The 19,171-nt window shown below is 46.7% G+C and overlaps 1 protein-coding gene across 4 annotated transcripts in view; it reads left to right on the top strand.

Annotated features, from left to right (window-relative positions):
* The first annotated feature begins 3,831 nt into the window (after positions 1–3,831).
* gabrb1 (gamma-aminobutyric acid type A receptor subunit beta1) overlaps positions 3,832–19,171 on the top strand; it is a 149,329-nt gene continuing 133,989 nt past the window's right edge. For 2 of the 4 annotated variants that reach the window (XM_061795720.1, XM_061795717.1), the window contains exons 1-3: positions 3,832–4,174; positions 4,272–4,363; positions 4,458–4,525. In XM_061795720.1, coding sequence (XP_061651704.1) covers positions 4,095–4,174; positions 4,272–4,363; positions 4,458–4,525 — 240 coding nt within the window. In that variant the 5' untranslated portion in view covers positions 3,832–4,094. Of the gene's footprint in view, positions 4,175–4,271; positions 4,364–4,457; positions 4,526–6,078; positions 6,223–7,667; positions 7,789–19,171 lie in introns of those variants that run through there. The other 2 variants (XM_061795718.1, XM_061795719.1) reach the window with 2 other exon arrangements.

Raw genomic sequence — 19,171 nt, 5'->3', positions numbered from 1 at the left:
AAAAGAAGAAGAAGATATGTATATGTATATATACGTATATGTGTATATATATATATATATATATATATATATATATATATGTATGTATATGTATATATAGGTATATGTATATATATATATATATATATATATATATATATATATATGTATATATGTATGTGTAAGTATATATGTATGTGCATGTATATATATATATATATATATATATATATATATATATATATATATATATATATATATATATATATATATATATATATGTATATATATATGTATATATAGGATGACGCGCTGTGGCGACCCCTAACGGGACAAGTCGAAAGGAAAAGAAGAAGATATATATTTTTGTATATACATATATGTATGTATGTATATATATATGTATGTGTGTATATATATATATATATGTATTTATGTATGTATGTATATATATATATATTTGTATGTATGTATGTATGTATATATATGTATGTATGTATATAGAAATACATGTATGTATGTATATGTATATATATATATATATATATATATATATATATATATATATATATATACATATGTATGTATATATATATATATATATGTATGTTTGTGTATGTATATATATATATATATGTATGTATATATATATATGTATATATATATATATATATATATATGTATATGTATGTATATCTATATATATGTATGCATGTATGTATATATGTATATATATATATATATATATATGTATATGTATGTATATCTATATATAGGTATATGTATATATACATACATATATATGTATGTATGTATATATATATGTATGTAATGCAGCCCTATGGGGGGCACAAGTCAGTGCAAACTGGAGGCCGGTCCCAAGCCCGGATAAATGCAGAGGGTTGCGTCAGGAAGGGCATCCGGCTTAAAACCTTGCCAAACAAATATGAGCGTTCATCCAAAGAATTCCATACCGGATCGGTCGTGGCCCGGGTTAACAACGTCCGCCACCGGCGCCGTCAACCTGCAGGGCGCTGTTGGAAATTCAGCTACTGTGGGTCGAAGTCGAAGTCAAAGAAGAAGAAGAAGAAGAGGTGGAAAGCGGGTTCTTCGGCAGAAAGAGAAGAGGAAAACACAGAGCTTAGAACTGAATGTGGGGACTTTGAATGTTGGGACTATGACAGGAAAATCTCGGGAGTTGGTTGACATGATGATTAGGAGAAAGGTTGATATATTGTGTGTCCAGGAGACCAGGTGGAAAGGCAGTAAGGCTAGAAGTTTAGGGGCAGGGTTTAAATTATTTTACCATGGTGTAGATGGGAAGAGAAATGGAGTCGGGGTTATTTTAAAAGAAGAGTTGGCTAAGAATGTCTTGGAGGTGAAAAGTGTATAAGATTGAGTGATGAGGCTGAAATTTGAAATTGAGGGTGTTATGTGTAATGTGATTTGTGGCTATGCCCCACAGGTAGGATGTGACCTAGAGGTGAAAGAGAAATTCTGGAAGGAGCTAGATGATGTAGTTCTGAGCATCCCAGACAGAGAGAGAGTCGTAATTGGTGCAGATTGTAATGGACATGTTGGTGAAGGTAATAAGGGTGATGAAGAAGTGATGGGTAAGTACGGTATCCAGGAAAGGAACTTGGAGGGACAGATGGTGGTTGACTTTGCAACAAGGATGCAAATGGCTGTAGTGAACACTTTTTTCCAGAAGAGGCACGAACATAGGGTGACCTACAAGAGCGGAGGTAGAAGCACACAGGTGGATTACATCTTGTGCAGACGATGTAATCTGAAGGAGGTTACCAACTGTAAGGTAGTGGTAGCGGAGAGTGTGGCTAGACAGCATAGGATGGTGGTGTGTAAGATGACTCTGGTGGTGGGGAGGAAAATTAGGAAGACAAAGGCAGAGAATAGAACCATGTGGTGGAAGCTGAGACAGGACGAGTGTTGTGCAGCTTTTCGGGAAGAGGTGATACAGGCTCTCGGTGGACGGGAAGAGCTTCCAGAAGACTGGACCACTGCAGCCAAGGTGATCAGAGAAGCAGGCAGGAGAGTACTTGGTGTATCTTCTGGCAGGAAAGGAGAGAAGGAGACTTGGTGGTGGAACCTCACAGTACAGGAAATCATACAAGGAAAACGGTTAGCTAAGAAGAAGTGGGACACTGAGAGGACCGAGGAGAGGCGAAAGGAATACATTGAGATGCGACACAGGGCAAAGGTAGAGGTGGCAAAGGCAAAACAAGAGGCATATGATGACATGTATGGCAGGTTGGACACTAAAGAAGGAGAAAAGGATCTATACAGGCTGGCCAGACAGAGGGATAGAGATGGGAAGGATGTGCAGCAGGTTAGGGTGATTAAGGATAGAGATGGAAATATGTTGACTGGTGCCAGCAGTGTGCTAGGTAGATGGAAAGAATACTTCGAGGAGTTGATGAATGAGGAAAATGATAGAGAAGGGAGAGTAGAAGAGGCAAGTGTGGTGGACCAGGAAGTGGCAATGATTAGTAAGGGGGAAATTAGAAAGGCATTAAAGAGAATGAAAAATGGAAAGGCAGTTGGTCCTGATGACATTCCTGTGGAGGTATGGAAGCATATAGGAGAGGTGGCTGTGGAGTTTTTGACCAGCTTGTTCAATAGAATTCTAGTGCGTGAGAAGATGCCTGAGGAATGGAGGAAAAGTGTACTGGTGCCCATTTTTAAGAACAAAGGTGATGTGCAGAGCTGTGGCAACTATAGAGGAATAAAGTTGATGAGTCACACAATGAAGTTATGGGAAAGAGTAGTGGAGGCTAGACTCAGGACAGAAGTGAGTATTTGCGAGCAACAGTATGGTTTCATGCCTAGAAAGAGTACCACAGATGCATTATTTGCCTTGAGGATGTTGATGGAAAAGTACAGAGAAGGTCAGAAGGAGCTACATTGTGTCTTTGTAGATCTAGAGAAAGCCTATGACAGAGTACCCAGAGAGGAACTGTGGTACTGCATGCGGAAGTCTGGAGTGTCAGAGAAGTATGTTAGAATAATACAGGACATGTACGAGGGCAGCAGAACAGCGGTGAGGTGTGCTGTCGGTGTGACAGAAGAATTTAAGGTGGACGTGGGACTGCATCAGGGTTAGAGACAGTGGCACTGAAGAGAAAACAGGAAGCAGAGCTGGAGGTGGCGGAAATGAAGATGTTGAGGTTCGCTCTCGGAGTGACCAGGTTGGATAAAATTAGAAATGAGCTCATCAGAGGGACAGCCAAGGTTCGATGTTTTGGAGACAAAGTTAGAGAGAGCAGACTTCAATGGTTTGGACACGTCCAGAGGAGAGAGAGTGAGTATATTGGTAGAAGGATGATGAGGATGGAGCTGCCAGGCAAGAGAGCTAGAGGAAGACCAAAGAGAAGGTTGATGGATGTCGTGAGGGAAGACATGATGGCAGTTGGTGTTCGAGAGGAGGATGCAGGAGATATGCTCTCATGGTAAAAGGATGACGCGCTGTGGCGACCCCTAACGGGACAAGCCGAAAGGAAAAGAAGAAGAAGATGTATATATGTATGTATATATATGTATGTATTTATATATATATATATATATATATATATATATGTGTATGTATGTATGTATATGTATGTATGTATATATATGTATGTGTATGTATGTATATATATGTATATATGTATAAATAAAAGCTTGGTCCCCGTCGCCCCCTTGGTCCATCCCCCCCAGAGAAGGCGCTGGTGGTGCATATACTTTTGCTCTCGCTCTCGCTCTCTCTCTCTCTCTCTCTCTCTCTCTCTCTCTTCTCTCTCTCTCTCTCTCCCTCTCTCTCTCTCTCTCTCTCTCTCTCTCTCTCTCTCTGCGCAGGACGGATACTGCTCCTCACAAGAGTGTCGGGATATTTTCGTTTTCTGGAGTATCTGAGGATTCTTTGTTTGTTGCGCCCAGAACAACTCTCCAGCTATATTGATTCTGTTTGGTTTTCCGTTTTCCCGGCATGGTTATATTCACCCATGGCTTCGCCGTAGGGTTTGGATGTTGGTAAAAGGACGCTCAAGTGATGTTTTGAAGCACATGCTGGATTCACCAGGGTTCTCGTGTCAAAGTGTCAGGCTGTTCTCGAGTTCGAGATGTGGACCACTTTGATCGGGGGTTGCTGGGGTTTCGGCTGCTTGTCCATGATGGTGACTATGGTGTTTGGGGCGCGAAGGTGAGACCTGTCCTGATACATGGGTGTCACACACACTTACGCGCGCGGGCGCGCAAACGCACGCGTGTGTTTTGAACTATTTTCTGTATATCCTCAGTGCCGACGAACCGAGCAACATGTCATTCGTGAAAGCAACCGTGGACAAGCTCCTGAAAGGCTACGACATCCGTCTGCGGCCTGATTTTGGAGGTGAGGCGGTCGCTGTTCCCACTACATAACGTAATGCTGCTCCGCGGTATGTTGCGGTGCTTACTAATATTTTGATGTCATTTTTCCTCCACAGGCGCCCCTGTCGATGTGGGCATGCGCATAGACATTGCCAGTATTGACATGGTGTCTGAAGTCAACATGGTAAGTTGGCAATTTCGTTCGATGCGATTTAGGATGCGAGGAAGCCTCGCAAGACACAGTTGTCCGGCAAATTCTGTCGTCTCTCAAACCCATAGAAGTGCAACGAAGGGTGTCATGTGGTAGATTGAGCTTTCCTACTTGCTGCAGCATCCCTCTTGAATTCATTTATTACCCCAGCATATCACATTCTTTTTCGCTTTCCTTTAGCGGACGTCACTGTGATGTAATTTAACAGGGAGGGAGCGAGCGAAAATGATGTTAATGATTCTGCACACGTGAAGCATGGCTTAATTAAGAAGCCAGTGTTGGCTATATTGAACATCAGGTAGAGAAGGACAGTCCTATTTAACGACGAAGGTATGTGATAACTAAAATTAGATGCTGTAGCCAAACGAAAATGCCACGAAGACTTTAATGCTGGTTGAAACATCACAGGATATCTGGATATGTATGCCAATATGTATAATCTTCCAGTATGCCAATGAAATTATCACCCCATTGTTGCTTTTCTCTTCAACTATCTGGCAAAGTCCAATATTTATGTTCCAATAAATGGCGGTATAGAGAGAAAATGCACTCTGCCAACAACTCTTAATTCAGTGGTTCTCAAACTTTTGACACAAAGTACCACCTAGCATCATTAACAAACAGTAGCATAGTAGGCCTAAGTGTTCATCAAAAATCAGGCAAAGGTTTTATTCCTAAAAAGTACATTAAATGTCATTGCGAGCCACAGTTTGAACATTAACGCTGCATTTAAGTATAGAAAAATAAAAAAATAAGATTAAATGCAAATGTATTGCACTAGAAAGTTAAACAACAACTAAAGAGTTTTTAGGTATTGATTATTTTGCGTACCACTAGAGCTAACCTGTTAACCTGTGGTACTCGTGCCACACTTTGAAAATGACTGTCTTAATCAATTAATCAATTTATAATTTGGTAATACACTGTTTAATTTCCTTTGAAATCTACTTATTAAAATAAATATCTCTACTTTCATCTTACCAATGCAATTTGGATACTTTTAAGGGTCCTTTTACCTCATAGTTTGCTTTCTCTGGTCCAAATGAACTGTCTTTTTCTTATTCATATCAAGAATATAAACAAGAAGAATGTTTGCTGTGTGGCGTAGTGAACAAAGTGCTAATAAATACCATGAAGCAAAGTTGTCAGTAAATACATTTGCATTCTACCACAGAGTTAGTGTCGTGACTCGTGGTCCCATTAATGTGATAGGCTATACTGTACGGTACAGTGTTTTCGCCTATTACTGTCTATGCTGAGCCAATCCAATTACGGCCACGTGTTTGTGTCCCAGCCATTTTCCCAGGCTGTTGCGACTATCACCTGTCAATCACTCTTCAGCTAACTGTACCGAGTGTATCCGGTCGCGTTGACCGGTGACACGTTTCTCTAGCTTGTAGCTAGAGAGCCAGCTGGACCAGAGTTAACATGGACAAGAACAAAAAACAACCTCCAAAATGAAAAGGTGCTGCTGAGAAGTTGAGAGACAAAAAAAAAAAAAGAAATCCCTCGAGGAAGTGGCGGCCATAAATAAGAAAACAACGGAGTTATTTGGCGGTCGCTCGAGTTTGCCTACCGCCACACAGGAGTCCGTTGCCAGCACAAGCCGCGGTGAGACTGGCCCTCAACCACTGGATATCGAGAAACACCAAAGACCTAGTGATATAATGGTAAGTTATGCTTGAAACTGTGATGCTTTATGCCTAGATGAAACAACAGGATTTTAGCCCCTATATTTGCCCGATTAGCTATCGCGACAAAATATGTCGGGAACGACAAAACTTCGTGCAGTGTGACATAATTCCACGATTTGGCCCTACAATAGCCCTACGACGCCAAAATGAAAATTCTCTGTGTAGTGTGACATATCAACGACTACTCTCCGACAGCGCACCTTGACGTCGACAAATGGGACTGCGTATTGTAACCAGCGCATCCCCTCGCTTGCCGTTATCAACATACTTGCATGCTGTTGTCAACATTTATTCACGTGCACAAACCAATGTTTACCGATAGCTTTCGAGCATGATGCAACAGAACGCCGGCATGTTTACGTACAACCGTTAGTGCTAGCACTTGCTTGCTCGGCGACATAACATTTTGTTGCCTGCTTGGGAGCCGTATCGTATTAAATGTATGTTCACGTAGAACATACCTCAAGCAATCCTTGAATGAACGTCAACGCAGGAGGGGAACACGGTTTTACTTATTTTGCCCCCCCATATACACACACAACAATACAATGGCGTGGTGCATTGTTGTTGTTGTCACCATGGTAACGAGTGTATCCGGTCGCGTTGACCGGTGACACGTTTTCTGGTCCTGCCTCTCCGACAGTGTTTGATTTGATAAAGATAAAGCCCAGTGATCATAAAAGACGGGCTGCGGTGGTATCGGAATACGACAAGATTTCATGGCAGTCGTCTGACATAGTGCAATCGTGAAAGACCAAGTCTGTCTTGTCGTCCGATCAAGGCATTAGGTGAAAATTCTTATTTGGATAACATTAGTTGGCTTGTTAATGGCGTGAAGTACCTACTATAGCCTCGCCGTGTTATCTGCCTGGGCTTTCATTTCACAGAGTTCAAAATTAGCATCGTTCAATGACCAAATGTTTCCTATATTTTTCAACCTGCTTTCTGATCATTTTATTTTCTGGTTGAAATCAACCTGTTACTGTCTTTGAGCTGACTCTTCTACTAAATGAATATGAATTAATAAATAGCTTATTAATTTGTTTGGACATGCCCCATGCTAAATACATGGGATCATCAGCAACCACAACAGTAATTTAATTCTAGAGTGTGTATTAGGTCTACACAGAATGAGGAAAAAAACTGCAATATTGCGAGATGATGTGATAAATAAATGTATATAGCTCAAAGATATAATTTGTTACCACGTCTTAATTAACTTTATCATTTATCTTAGTTCAGGTTGTCTTGGCGATAGGTTTAGTGGGTATGATGTCAATATCTCTTGATGATGAACATTTGATAAATTGTGCAGCCTTTTTGTGTATGTGTCTGGCTTAGTCAACCCTTCTGTACACCATGTCATGTCAGTAAAACTTCAATAATGCGTATATCCATATTTTGTTGTCTCTCAATCATAGGCCAGCATGCATCTTCCAGAGGGGATTCCCGTGAGGACTGTGACACTCAAATTGTCTACAGTTCAGTGATTGTCGAAGTTTGGTATGGGTACCACGAATGTTACGCCGGCTCCCTCTATTGGTACGTGACAATCCTTGAATTAAATGTTCAAAATGTAAACAATGTTACAGTGGCTTAAACCTTTCTTTTATCCAGTACAGTATATTCGTTGAGTACAGTTCAGTTGTATATAACTTTTAAGTTTAGTACAGTTGCATTTAAGAATTTTAGAATTCTTTGTTTCCAAATATTTATTTAGGTACAACTTCTATTTAACTTTTGTGTTCAAAATATTTGAATTGAATTCAATTGAATGTACATTTTACTACATTAAATATACTTTTTAAGAACGAAACCTTTGCCTCATTGTTGATAAACTATGACACGACTGTATTTTAATGTTGGTCATTCTGGTACTTGGAGATCCAAGTATTTTTGGAGGTGGTACTTTGTGTGAAATATTTGAGAAGCACTAATCTTCATCGACCACTTCAACTTGGGCTCCTCCATTTAAAAGCAACACACTGGTGCATACTTTATATACTGTAGTGTCATGCTGGTTCCATGTACCTTGCATCTCTTCAAGGACCAGTAAAGGGGGAAATATAAATGAGAAATAGTGAATGAGGTGTGTGGTCACACCTTATGACTTAATCAAATTCATCCATCCATCCATCCATTCTCTACCGCTTATCCGGGTCGGGTCGCGGGGGCAGTAGCTTCAGCAGGGACGCCCAGAGTACCCTCTCCCCAGCCACTTCATCCAGCTCTTCCGGGGGGATCCCGAGGCGTTCCCAGGCCAGCCGAAGGATGTAGTCTCTCCAGCGCGTCCTGGGTCGTCCCCGGGGTCTCCTCCCGGTGGGACATGCCCGGAACACCTCACCAGGGAGGCGTCCGGGAGGCATCAGAATCAGATGCCCCAGCCACCTCATCTGGCTCCTCTCAATGCGGAGGAGTAGCGGCTCTACTCTGAGATCCTCCCGGATGACCGAGCTTCTCACCCTATCTCTAAGGGAGAGCCTGGACACATTGCGGAGGAAAGTCATTTCGGCCGCTTGTATCCGGGATCTTGTTCTTTCGGTCACGACCCACAGCTCATGACCATAGGTGAGGGTAGGAACGAAGATCGACCGGTAAATTGAGAGCTTCGCCTTTCGGCTTAGCTCTTTCTTTACCACAACGGACCGATACAAAGTCCGCATCACTGCAGACGCTGCACCGATCCGCCTGTCGATCTCCTGTTCCATTCTTCCCTCACTCGTGAACAAGACCCCAAGATACTTGAATTCCTCCACTTGGGGCAGGATCTCATCCCCGACCTGGAGATGGCATGCCACCCTTTCCCGACTGAGGACCATGGTCTCAGATTTGGAGGTGCTGATACTCATCCCAGCCGCTTCACACTCGGCTGCGAACTGCTCCAATGAGAGTTGGAGGTCACGGCTTGATGAAGCCAACAGAACCACATCATCTGCAAAAAGCAGAGATGCAATACTGAGGTCACCAAACCGGACCCCCTCTACGCCTCGGCTGCGCCTAGAAATTCTGTCCATAAAAGTTATGAACAGAATCGGCGACAAAGGGCAGCCTTGGCGGAGTCCAACCCTCACCGGGAACGAGTCCGACTTACTGCCGGATATGCGGACCAAACTCTGACTCCGGTCGTACAGGGACCGAACAGCCCGTATCAGGGGGTTCGGTACCCCATACTCCCGAAGCACTCTCCACAGGACTCCCCGAGGGACACGGTCGAACGCCTTCTCCAAGTCCACAAAACACATGTAGACTGGTTGGGCGAACTCCCATGCACCCTCGAGGACCCTGCCGAGGGTGTAGAGCTGGTCCACTGTTCGACGGCCAGGACGAAAACCACACTGCTCCTCCTGAATCTGAGATTCAACTTCCCGACGGACCCTCCTCTCCAGCACCCCTGAATAGACCTTACCAGGGAGGCTGAGCAGTGTGATCCTCCTGTAGTTGGAACACACCCTCCGGTCCCCCTTCTTAAAAAGGGGGACCACCACCCCAGTCTGCCAATCCAGAGGCACTGTCCCCGATGTCCACGCGATGTTGCAGAGGCGTGTCAACCAGGACAGCCCCACAACATCCAGAGCCTTTAGGAACTCCGGGGGAATCTCATCCACCCCCGGGGCCCTGCCACCGAGGAGCTTTTTAACTACCTCAGTGACCTCAAACCCAGAGATAGGAGAGCCCGCCTCAGAGAACCCACACTCTGCTTCCCCATGGGAAGGCGTGTCGGTGGAATTGAGGAGGTCTTCGAAGTATTCTCCCCACCGACTCACAACGTCCCGAGTCGAGGTCAGCAGCGCCCCATCCCCACTATACACAGTGTTGGTGGTGCACTGCTTTCCTCTCCTGAGACGTCGGATGGTGGACCAGAATTTCCTCGAAGCCGTCCGGAAGTCTTTCTCCATGGCCTCACCGAACTCCTCCCATGCCCGGGTTTTTGCTTCAGCGACCACCAGAGCTGCATTCCGCTTGGCCAGCCGGTACCCATCAGCTGCCTCAGGAGTCCCACAGGCCAAAAAGGCCCGATAGGACTCCTTCTTCAGCTTGACGGCATCCCTCACCGTTGGTGTCCACCAACGGGTTCGGGGATTGCCGCCACGACAGGCACCGACCACCTTACGGCCACAGCTCCGGTCGGCCGCCTCAGCAATGGAGGCGCGGAACATGGTCCACTCGGACTCGATGTCCCCCGCCTCCCCCGGAACATGAGCAAAGTTCTGTCGGAGGTGGGAGTTGAAACTCCTTCTGACAGGGGATTCTGCCAGACGTTCCCAGCAGACCCTCACAATACGTTTGGGCCTGCCACGTCGGACCGGCATCTTCCCCCACCATCGGAGCCAACTCGCCACCAGGTGGTGATCAGTTGACAGCTCCGCCCCTCTCTTCACCCGAGTGTCCAAGACATGCGGCCGCAAGTCCGATGACACGACCACAAAGTCGATCATCGAACTGCGACCTAGGGTGTCCTGGTGCCAAGTGCACGTGTGGACACCCTTATGCTTGAACATGGTGTTCGTTATGGACAATCCGTGACGAGCACAGAAGTCCAATAACAGAACACCGCTTGGGTTCTGATCGGGGGGGCCGTTCCTCCCAATCGCGCCCTTCCAGGTCTCACTGTCATTGCCCACGTGAGCATTGAAGTCCCCCAACAGAACAATGGAGTCCCCAGCGGGAGCGCTCTCCAGCACCCCCTCCAAGGACTCCAAAAAGGGTGGGTACTCTGAACTGCTGTTTGGTGCATAGGCACAAACAACAGTCAGGACCCGTCCCCCCACCCGAAGGCGGACGGAGGTTACCCTCTCGTCCACCGGGGTGAACCCCAACGTACAGGCGCCGAGCCGGGGGGCAATAAGTATACCCACACCTGCTCGGCGCCTCTCACCATGGGCAACTCCAGAGTGGAAGAGAGTCCAACCCCTCTCGAGAGGACTGGTACCAGAGCCCCAGGTGTGTGTGGAGGCGAGTCCGACTATATCGAGTCGGAACTTTTCGACCTCACACACCAGCTCGGGCTCCTTCCCTGCCAGAGAGGTGACATTCCACGTCCCTAGAGCCAGCTTCTGTAGCCGGGGATCGGATCGCCAAGGTCCCCGCCTTCGGCCACCGCCCAGCTCACACTGCACCCGACCCCTATGGCCCCTCCCACAGGTGCTGAGCCCATGGGAAGGGGGACCCATGTTACCCTTTCGGGCTGTGCCCGGCCGGGCCCCATGGGTGCAGGCCCGGCCACCAGGCGCTCGCCTTCGAGCCCCACCACCAGGCCTGGCTCCAGTGGGGGGCCCCGGTGGCCCGCGTCCGGGCAAGGGAAAACGAAGTCCATTGTTTGTCGTCATCATTAGGGGTCTTTGAGCCGTGCTTTGTCTGGTCCCTCACCTAGGACCTGTTTGTCATGGGTGACCCTGCCAGGGGCATAAAGCCCCAGACAACTTAGCTCCTAGGATCACTGGGACACACAAACCCCTCCACCACGACAAGGTGACGGCTCAAGGAGGGGTTAATCAAATTCATTTATTATTATTATTATTTTTTATCATCGGGCTACATGACATTTGTGTTGCTGGCTGGCTGGCTCCCCACGGTCCACATTAACTGGGCCGGTCTGTCCATGACTCCCAGGCCACTTTTTCTCCGCAGTCCGCCCCTGGCTGAAGGTGACAATGTGCGACACACGTGGACTTTTAGCTGGCTGTCATCACGTCAGATAATGAAGGCATGTTCTCCCGGACAAAAGCGTGACATCTGCTTATGTCCCAAAATACCGGCGATCTTCACCAAAGTCTATGAGTACATTCCTGTTTACTCCCACCTACACCTCAGAAAATATCAGAACAATCAGCCCGGTATTTATTATTTTATGGGCTAGAATGTTTTCCTCTCCATAGATGATCTTCACAAGAGGCTTGCAAGGTGGCTCGGTCTCGCCTGCTGTGTTTGCACCATTTTAATCAGAATCACAATCATCTTTATTTGCCAAGTATGTAAAAAACACACAAGAAATTTGTCTCTGGTAGTTCGAGCCGCTCTAGTACGACAACAGACAGCTATTTAACAGAAAATACTTTTGAGACAGAAAAACACAAAAACACAGTACGGCGAGTCACTGAGGAATAAAAGGTTACCAGTAATGTGGTAATGCTGAGAATTATTTTTTGTTGTTGTGCAAATGATGCAGAGTCCTCGAGCAATTTACAGCAGTTTGAAATGACTAATAGAGCAATAGTCTGGCACAATGACTATTGTGCAAATGGCGCAGAGAATTCAAGAAATTTAAACAGTTTAAAGTGACTAGCAGTGCGATAATCTGGAACAATGTCAATTGTGCAAATGCTGCAGACACTTCTCAAGCACATGAGTGGCCAGTATTGGTCAACAACAGAAATGCAAATAGTGCAGAGTGGCGAGACTACTACAGTGAGTGCACGAATAATGTATAATTGGCCCGACAGAGATTTGACTACAATCTCAAGACAAAATTGGCAGCAAGTGACAATGGAATTGTAAGCTAACTGTTTTATAAGTTAATGGCAAGAGGGAAGAAGCTGTTGGAATTCTGCTAGTTTTAGTTTGCATTGTTCGATAGTGCCTACCTGAGGGAAGGAGCTGGAAGTGGTGATGACAAGTATGTGGAGGGTCCAAGAGAATTTTGCATGCTTTTGTCTTAGTTCTGGCAGCGTGCAAGTCTTCAACGGTATGTAGGGCATGGTGACAATTTTTTCAGCAGTCCTGATTGTCCGTTGCAGTCGGAGTTTGTCTTTTTTGTGGCAGCACCAAACCAGACTGTGATGGATGAATACAGGACTGATTCAATGACTGCTGTGTAGAACTGCCTCAGCAGCTCCTGTTGCAGGCTGTCCTTCCTCAGAAGCCCCAGGAAGTACATCGTCTGCTGGTCCTTTTTGAGGATGGAGTTGATGTTGGTCTACTACTTCAGGTCCTGAGAGACTGCAATTCCCAGGAACTTGAAGGTCTCGACGGTTGACATAGTGCAGTTGGACAGTGTGAGGGGAAGCTGTGGCGAAGGATGTTTCCTGAAATCCACGATCATCTCTACAGTCTTGAGCATGTTCAGCTCCAGGTTGTGTCGGCCGCACCACAGCTCCAGCGACTCCTGTCGATACGCAGACATGTCACCATCTTTGATGAGGCCGATGACTGTGGCGTCATCTGCAAACTTCAGGAGTTTGACAGCCGGGTGCATAAAGGTGCAGTCGTTCGTGTAGAGAGAGAAGAGCCGCGGAGAGAGGACACATCCTTGGGGCGCCCCGGTGCTGATGAGGTGGTGTCCCACAGCCTCACCTGCTGTGTCCTGCCCGTCAGGAAGCTGTAAATCCACTGGCAGATGGCAGGCGAGATGCTGAGATGGAGAAGCTTGGAGGAGAGGAGTTCGGGAGTGATGGTGTTGAACGCAGAGCTGAAGTCCACGAACAGGATCCTCGCGTAGGTCCCCGCGCCGTCGAGATGTTCTAGGATGAAGTGCAGTCCCATGTTGACTGTGTAGTCCACAGACCTGCTTGCTTGGTAGGCAAAATGCAGGGGGTCCAGTAGGGGACCTGTGACACTGTTGAGGTGGTACAGCATGAGGTGTTCAAAGGACTTCATGACCACAGATGACAGAACGACAGGACTGTCGTTATTCAGACCCGAGATTGCAGGTTTCTTGGGGACTGGGCTGATGGTGGAGCATTTGAAACAGTATGGTACTTTACACAGTTCCAGAGATCTATTGAAGATCTGTGTGAAGACTGGAGCGAGCTGGTCCACGCAGACTTTGAGGCAGGATGGGGACACAAGGTCTGGGTCTGCCGCTTTTTTGATCTCTTGTTTTTTGAAGATGCGTCTCACATCCTGCTCGTGGATGGTCAACAGAGCAGGGGGAGTCAGAGGTGTGATGGTGGTCGGTGGTGTGGCTGGGTGGGTGTGGGCTGTGAAAGTGTTCTTTTCAAATCTGCAGTAGAAGGCGTTCAAGTCGTCAGCTAGCCCTTTATTGTTCTCTGAATGGGGGCGATGGTTGCTTGTAGCTGGTTAGTGATTGTAATCCACGCCACACTGATTGAGTTGTTAGCGGTAGACTGTTTTTCTTGCTTTACTGCATAATTTCTCTTTGCGATGTTAATTTCTTTAGTCAGCTGGTTTGTAGCGCAATTATACAGGGTACTATCTCCACTTCGATAGGCGTCTTCTTTCGCCTGGCGAAGTTGCTGAAATTTAGCAGTGAACCCTGGCTTGTTGACTTTGTTGGTACATACACTTCTTCACAGAAACTGATAATAGCATGTAACCGTCTCCATATATTCATCCAGGCTGCCAGCTGAAGTTTTAAAGACACTTTAGTCTCTGCAGTCTAAACAGCTTTGAAGTTCTATCTTTGCTTCATTGGTCCACTTCCTCAGTTTTCACCACAGGCTTCGCACATTTAAGTTTTTGCCTGTATGTTGTGTTAAGTAATTTAAGGAGTGATCAGACGAGCCCAGAGCTGCATGGGGGAATAGCACAGTATGAATCATTTAGCGTAATGTAACAGTGGCCTCGAATGTTGTTTTCCCTGGTGGGACAGTTGATGTGCTGCATGAATTTAGGGAGTTCATGGTTGAGTTTAGCTTTGTTAAAGTTTCCAAGAATAATCAGGGGTGAATCTGGGTACTTTTTTTCAAGTTCGTTTACATGGTCAGCGTCCGTTAGCAGTGCACTATTCGTGTTAGCTTGAGGAGGAATGTAGACACCCGCGAGTATGAAAGAGACGAATTCGCGCAGCGAGTAGAATGACTTACAGTTCAAAAACAGCGCCTCCAAGTCCGGGCTGCAGTGTGTGCTGAGTTCCGTGACGTCGGTACACAATTTTTCGTTGATATAGAAGCATCTCCGGCTGCCTTTTGTTTTCCCAGATAACTCTGTGATGCGGTCTGCCCAGTGTAGTTGGAAGTCCGGAAGCATTACAGCGCCATCGGGGACCCACTCACAAAGCCATGTCTCCGTGAAGCACAGGGTGGCGGAACGTCCGAAGTCCTTTTTGGTCTTTGTGAGAAGATGAAGCTTGTCCAATTTGTTGGTTAGGGTGCGTAGATTTGCGAGGTGAATAGACGGACGGGAGGGGCATTCTGAATCCTCTCTCTTACGGAGCTTGACCTGCACTCCTGTTTCTTTCCCTCTGTGGTGTGTTGCGTTCGCCTCCATACGGCGTACACCGAGGCCGCTGCTCCGGTAAAAAGCTCAGAGACAAAATTGAGCGGATTGGTGAAAGTTGGTGAAAGAAAGTCCAGGGTAGACTACCTAATGTTTAGCAAGTCTTCCCTTGTGTAAGTGAGTCACGTAATGTCTCCAAAGACGAACGAAATACACACAAACATAGACAGTACTAGAGAGCACGTAACAAAGGCGACAACACGGTTAATGATGACACCCAAATAAATTAGTGACTTTTCAGCATATTAAATTAGAGATTGTCAATTGAACATAATTTTGCAGTCCTCAATGTTGCGCATAACTTATTTATTTATTTATTTTAGATGAAAAAGGGGCCTTCCCATGGGCTCACTACCTGTGGGTGGGGCCATAGGGGTCGGTGCAGTGTGAGATGGGCAGTAGCCGAAGGTGGGGACCTTGGCGATCCGATCTCCGGCTACAGAAGCTGGCTCTCGGACGTGGAATGTCACCTCTCTGGCAGGGAAGGAGCCCGAGCTGGTGTGTGAGGTCGAGAAGTTTGCCTCCACGCACAGCTTGGGCTCTGGTACCAATCCTCTTGAGAGGCGTTGGACTCTCTTCCACTCTGGAGTTGCCCACGGTGAGAGGCGCCGAGCCGGTGTGGGTATACTTATTGCTCCCCGGCTCGGCGCCTGTATGTTGGGGTTCACCCCGGTGGACGAGAGGGTAGCCTCCCTCAATGCTCACGTGGGCAATGACAGTGAGACCTGGAAGGGCATGTTTGGGAGGAACAGTGCCCCCGATCAGAACCCGAGCGGTGTTCTGTTATTGGACTTCTGTGCTCATCACGGATTGTCCATAACGAACACCATGTTCAAGCATAAGGCTGCCCACACGTGCACTTGGCACCAGGACACCCTAGGTCGCAGTTCGATGATCGACTTTGTGGTCGTGTCATCGGACTTGCGGCCACATGTCTTGGACACTCGGGTGAAGTGGGGGCGGAGCTGTCAACTGATCACCACCTGGTGGTGATTTGGCAACGATGGTGGGGGAAGATGCCGGTCCGACGTAGCAGGCTCAAATGTATTGTGAGGGTCTGCTTGGAACGTCTGGCGGAATCCCGTCAGAAGGAGTTTGCTCATGTTCCGGGGGAGGCGGGGGACATCGAGTCCGAGTGGACCATGTTCCGCGCCTCCATTGCTGAGGCGGCCGACTGGAGCTGTGGCCGTAAGGTGGTCAGTGCCTGTCGTGGCGGCAATCTCCGAACCCGTTGGTGGACACCAACAGTGAGGGATGCCGTCAAGCTGAAGAAGGAGTCCTATCGGGCCTTTTTGGCCTGTGAGATTCCTGAGGCAGCTGATGGATACCGGGTGGCCAAGCGGAATGCGGAATGTTTTCCAACTACAGGGGGATCACACTCCTCATCCTCCCTGGTAAGGTCTATTCAGGGGTGCTGGAGAGGAGGGTCCGTTGGGAAGTTGAATCTCAGATTCAGGAGGAGCAGTGTGGTTTTTGTCCTGGCCGTGGAACAGTGGACCAGCTCTACACCCTTGGCAGGGTCGTCAAGAGTGCATGGGAGTTCGACCAATCAGTCTACATGTGTTTTGTGGACTTAGAGAAGGCGTTCGACCGTGTCCCTCGGGGGCCCTGTGAGGGGTGCTTCGGGAGTATGGGGCTAATACAGGCTGTTCGGTCCCTGTACGACTGGAGTCAGAGTTTGGTCCGCATATCCGGCAGTAAGTCGGACTCGTTTCCGGCGAGGGTTGGACTCCGCCAAGGTTGCCCTTTGTCACCGATTCTGTTCATAACTTTTATGGACAGAATTTCTAGGCGCAGCCGAGGCATGGAGAGGGTCCGGTTTGGTGGCCTAAGTATTGCATCTCTGCTATTTGCAGATTTTGTGGTTCTGTTGGCTTCATCAAGCCGTGACCTCCAACTCTCACTGGAGCAGTTCGCAGCTGAGTGTGAAGGGGCTGGGATGAGAATTTGCACCTCCAAATCTGAGACCATGGTCCTCAGTCGGAAAAGGGTAGCGTGCCCTCTCCAGGTCGGGGATGATATCCTGCCCCAAGTGGAGGAGTTCAAGTATCTTGGGTTCTTGTTCACGAGTGAGGGAAGAATGGAACGGGAGATCGACAGGCGGATCGGTGCAGCGTCTGCAGTGATGCGGTCTTTGTATCGATCTGTTGTGGTAAAGAAGGAACTAAGCCGAAGGGGGAGCTCTCGATTTACCTGTCGATCTACGTTCCTACCCTCACCTATTGTTGCGAGCTGTGGATCGTGAACGAAAGAACGAGATCCCGGATACAAGCGGCCGAAATGAGTTTCCTCCGCAGGGTGTCCGGCCTCTCCCTTAGAGAGAGGGTGAGATCTCAGAGTAGAGCCACTGCTCCTCCACATCGAGAGGAGCCAGATGAGGTGGCTGGGGCATCTGATTTGGATGCCTCCCGGACGCCTCCCTGGTGAGGTGTTCCCACTGGGAGGAGACCCCGGGGACGACCCAGGACATGCTGGAGAGACTATATCCTTCGGCTGGCCTGGGAACACCTCGGGATCCCCCCGGAAGAGATGGATGAAGTGGCTGGGGAGAGGGAAGTCTGGGCGTCCCTGCTAAAGCTACTGCCCCCGCGACCCGACCTCGGATAAACGGTAGAAAATGGATGGATGGATGGATGGAAAAAGGGGCGTTCCAGATGCAATTTGTAAATTAACAATTGTTCCAAAAATTATTGATTTTGGAAATGTCTGACAGTTTCATTTGATTCAGCAAAAAATACATAAAAACAACTTGCTGGTGTAATTCAGACCATGAATACTCCATAACTCCTTTAAGTAAATTAGGACTGTGAAAGGAAGATGTGCTATTCAATGCACTAACCCAGGGGTGTCAACATAATTTTTGTCGCGGCCCACATTGTTGGTACAGATTCCCTCAGAGGGCAGTTATGACAGTGAAGCTAGATGTTTAATTGCCTGATCATCGTAATATACACAACAAAATGATGGATCACTAGTTTTCAAATCAGAGGTCAAGGATAATAGTTTGTTCAAGGGGTTTGGTTAGAAAAACAGCTTGCAATATCTAACTTTATTATTCATTACATATTACGATGTGAAATTTTAGCACAGATTTTAGCAACAATCATGGAAATTGACGCAAATGACTTGCTCTCACTGGCCACATAGAATGCTGTGGCGGGCTGGATGTGGCCCACAGACTACGAGTTTGACGTCTGCTATTTGGTTTTATTATATCCACTTGATACTCTTCATCTGATAGGTCAGGTGTGTCAAACTCATTTTTGTCGCGGGCCACATTGGAGTCACGGTTTCCCTCAGAGGGCCATATAAATGTTTAGTCACCTCATTATTACATACACACAACAAATTGATGGATACCTAGTTTTGAAATCAGAAGTCAAGGATAATAGTTTGTTCAACTATTGTTCAAGTTACCATAACCAGAAAATGCTTGCAATGTCACAACACTACTATTTATTATTATTTTAGGAGAATTTGAGCAATAATCATGGAGGTTGACACAGATTATTTGCTTTCGCGGGCCAGATGAAATGACTTGGTGGGCCAGATTTGGCCACCGAGTTTGACACCAGTGTGATAGCTGTTGCTTGAGCATTAAAATATATTTTTGTTTTAACAGTAATTTGACTTATTATCTTTGTGTTAATGTTGACAACTTGTTCGATTCTGTATTTTGAGTAACTAATTAATCATGTGTAGCTACAGTATTGATGTACTATGTGCTGTACTAATCTATTGTTTGTACTGT

This window comes from Phyllopteryx taeniolatus, chromosome 13 (genome assembly GCF_024500385.1).
Source record: "Phyllopteryx taeniolatus isolate TA_2022b chromosome 13, UOR_Ptae_1.2, whole genome shotgun sequence".
Taxonomy (NCBI): domain Eukaryota; kingdom Metazoa; phylum Chordata; class Actinopteri; order Syngnathiformes; family Syngnathidae; genus Phyllopteryx; species Phyllopteryx taeniolatus.
The sequence above is the reverse complement of the archived record's forward strand: the minus strand, read 5'-3'. Positions and strand labels throughout refer to the sequence as shown.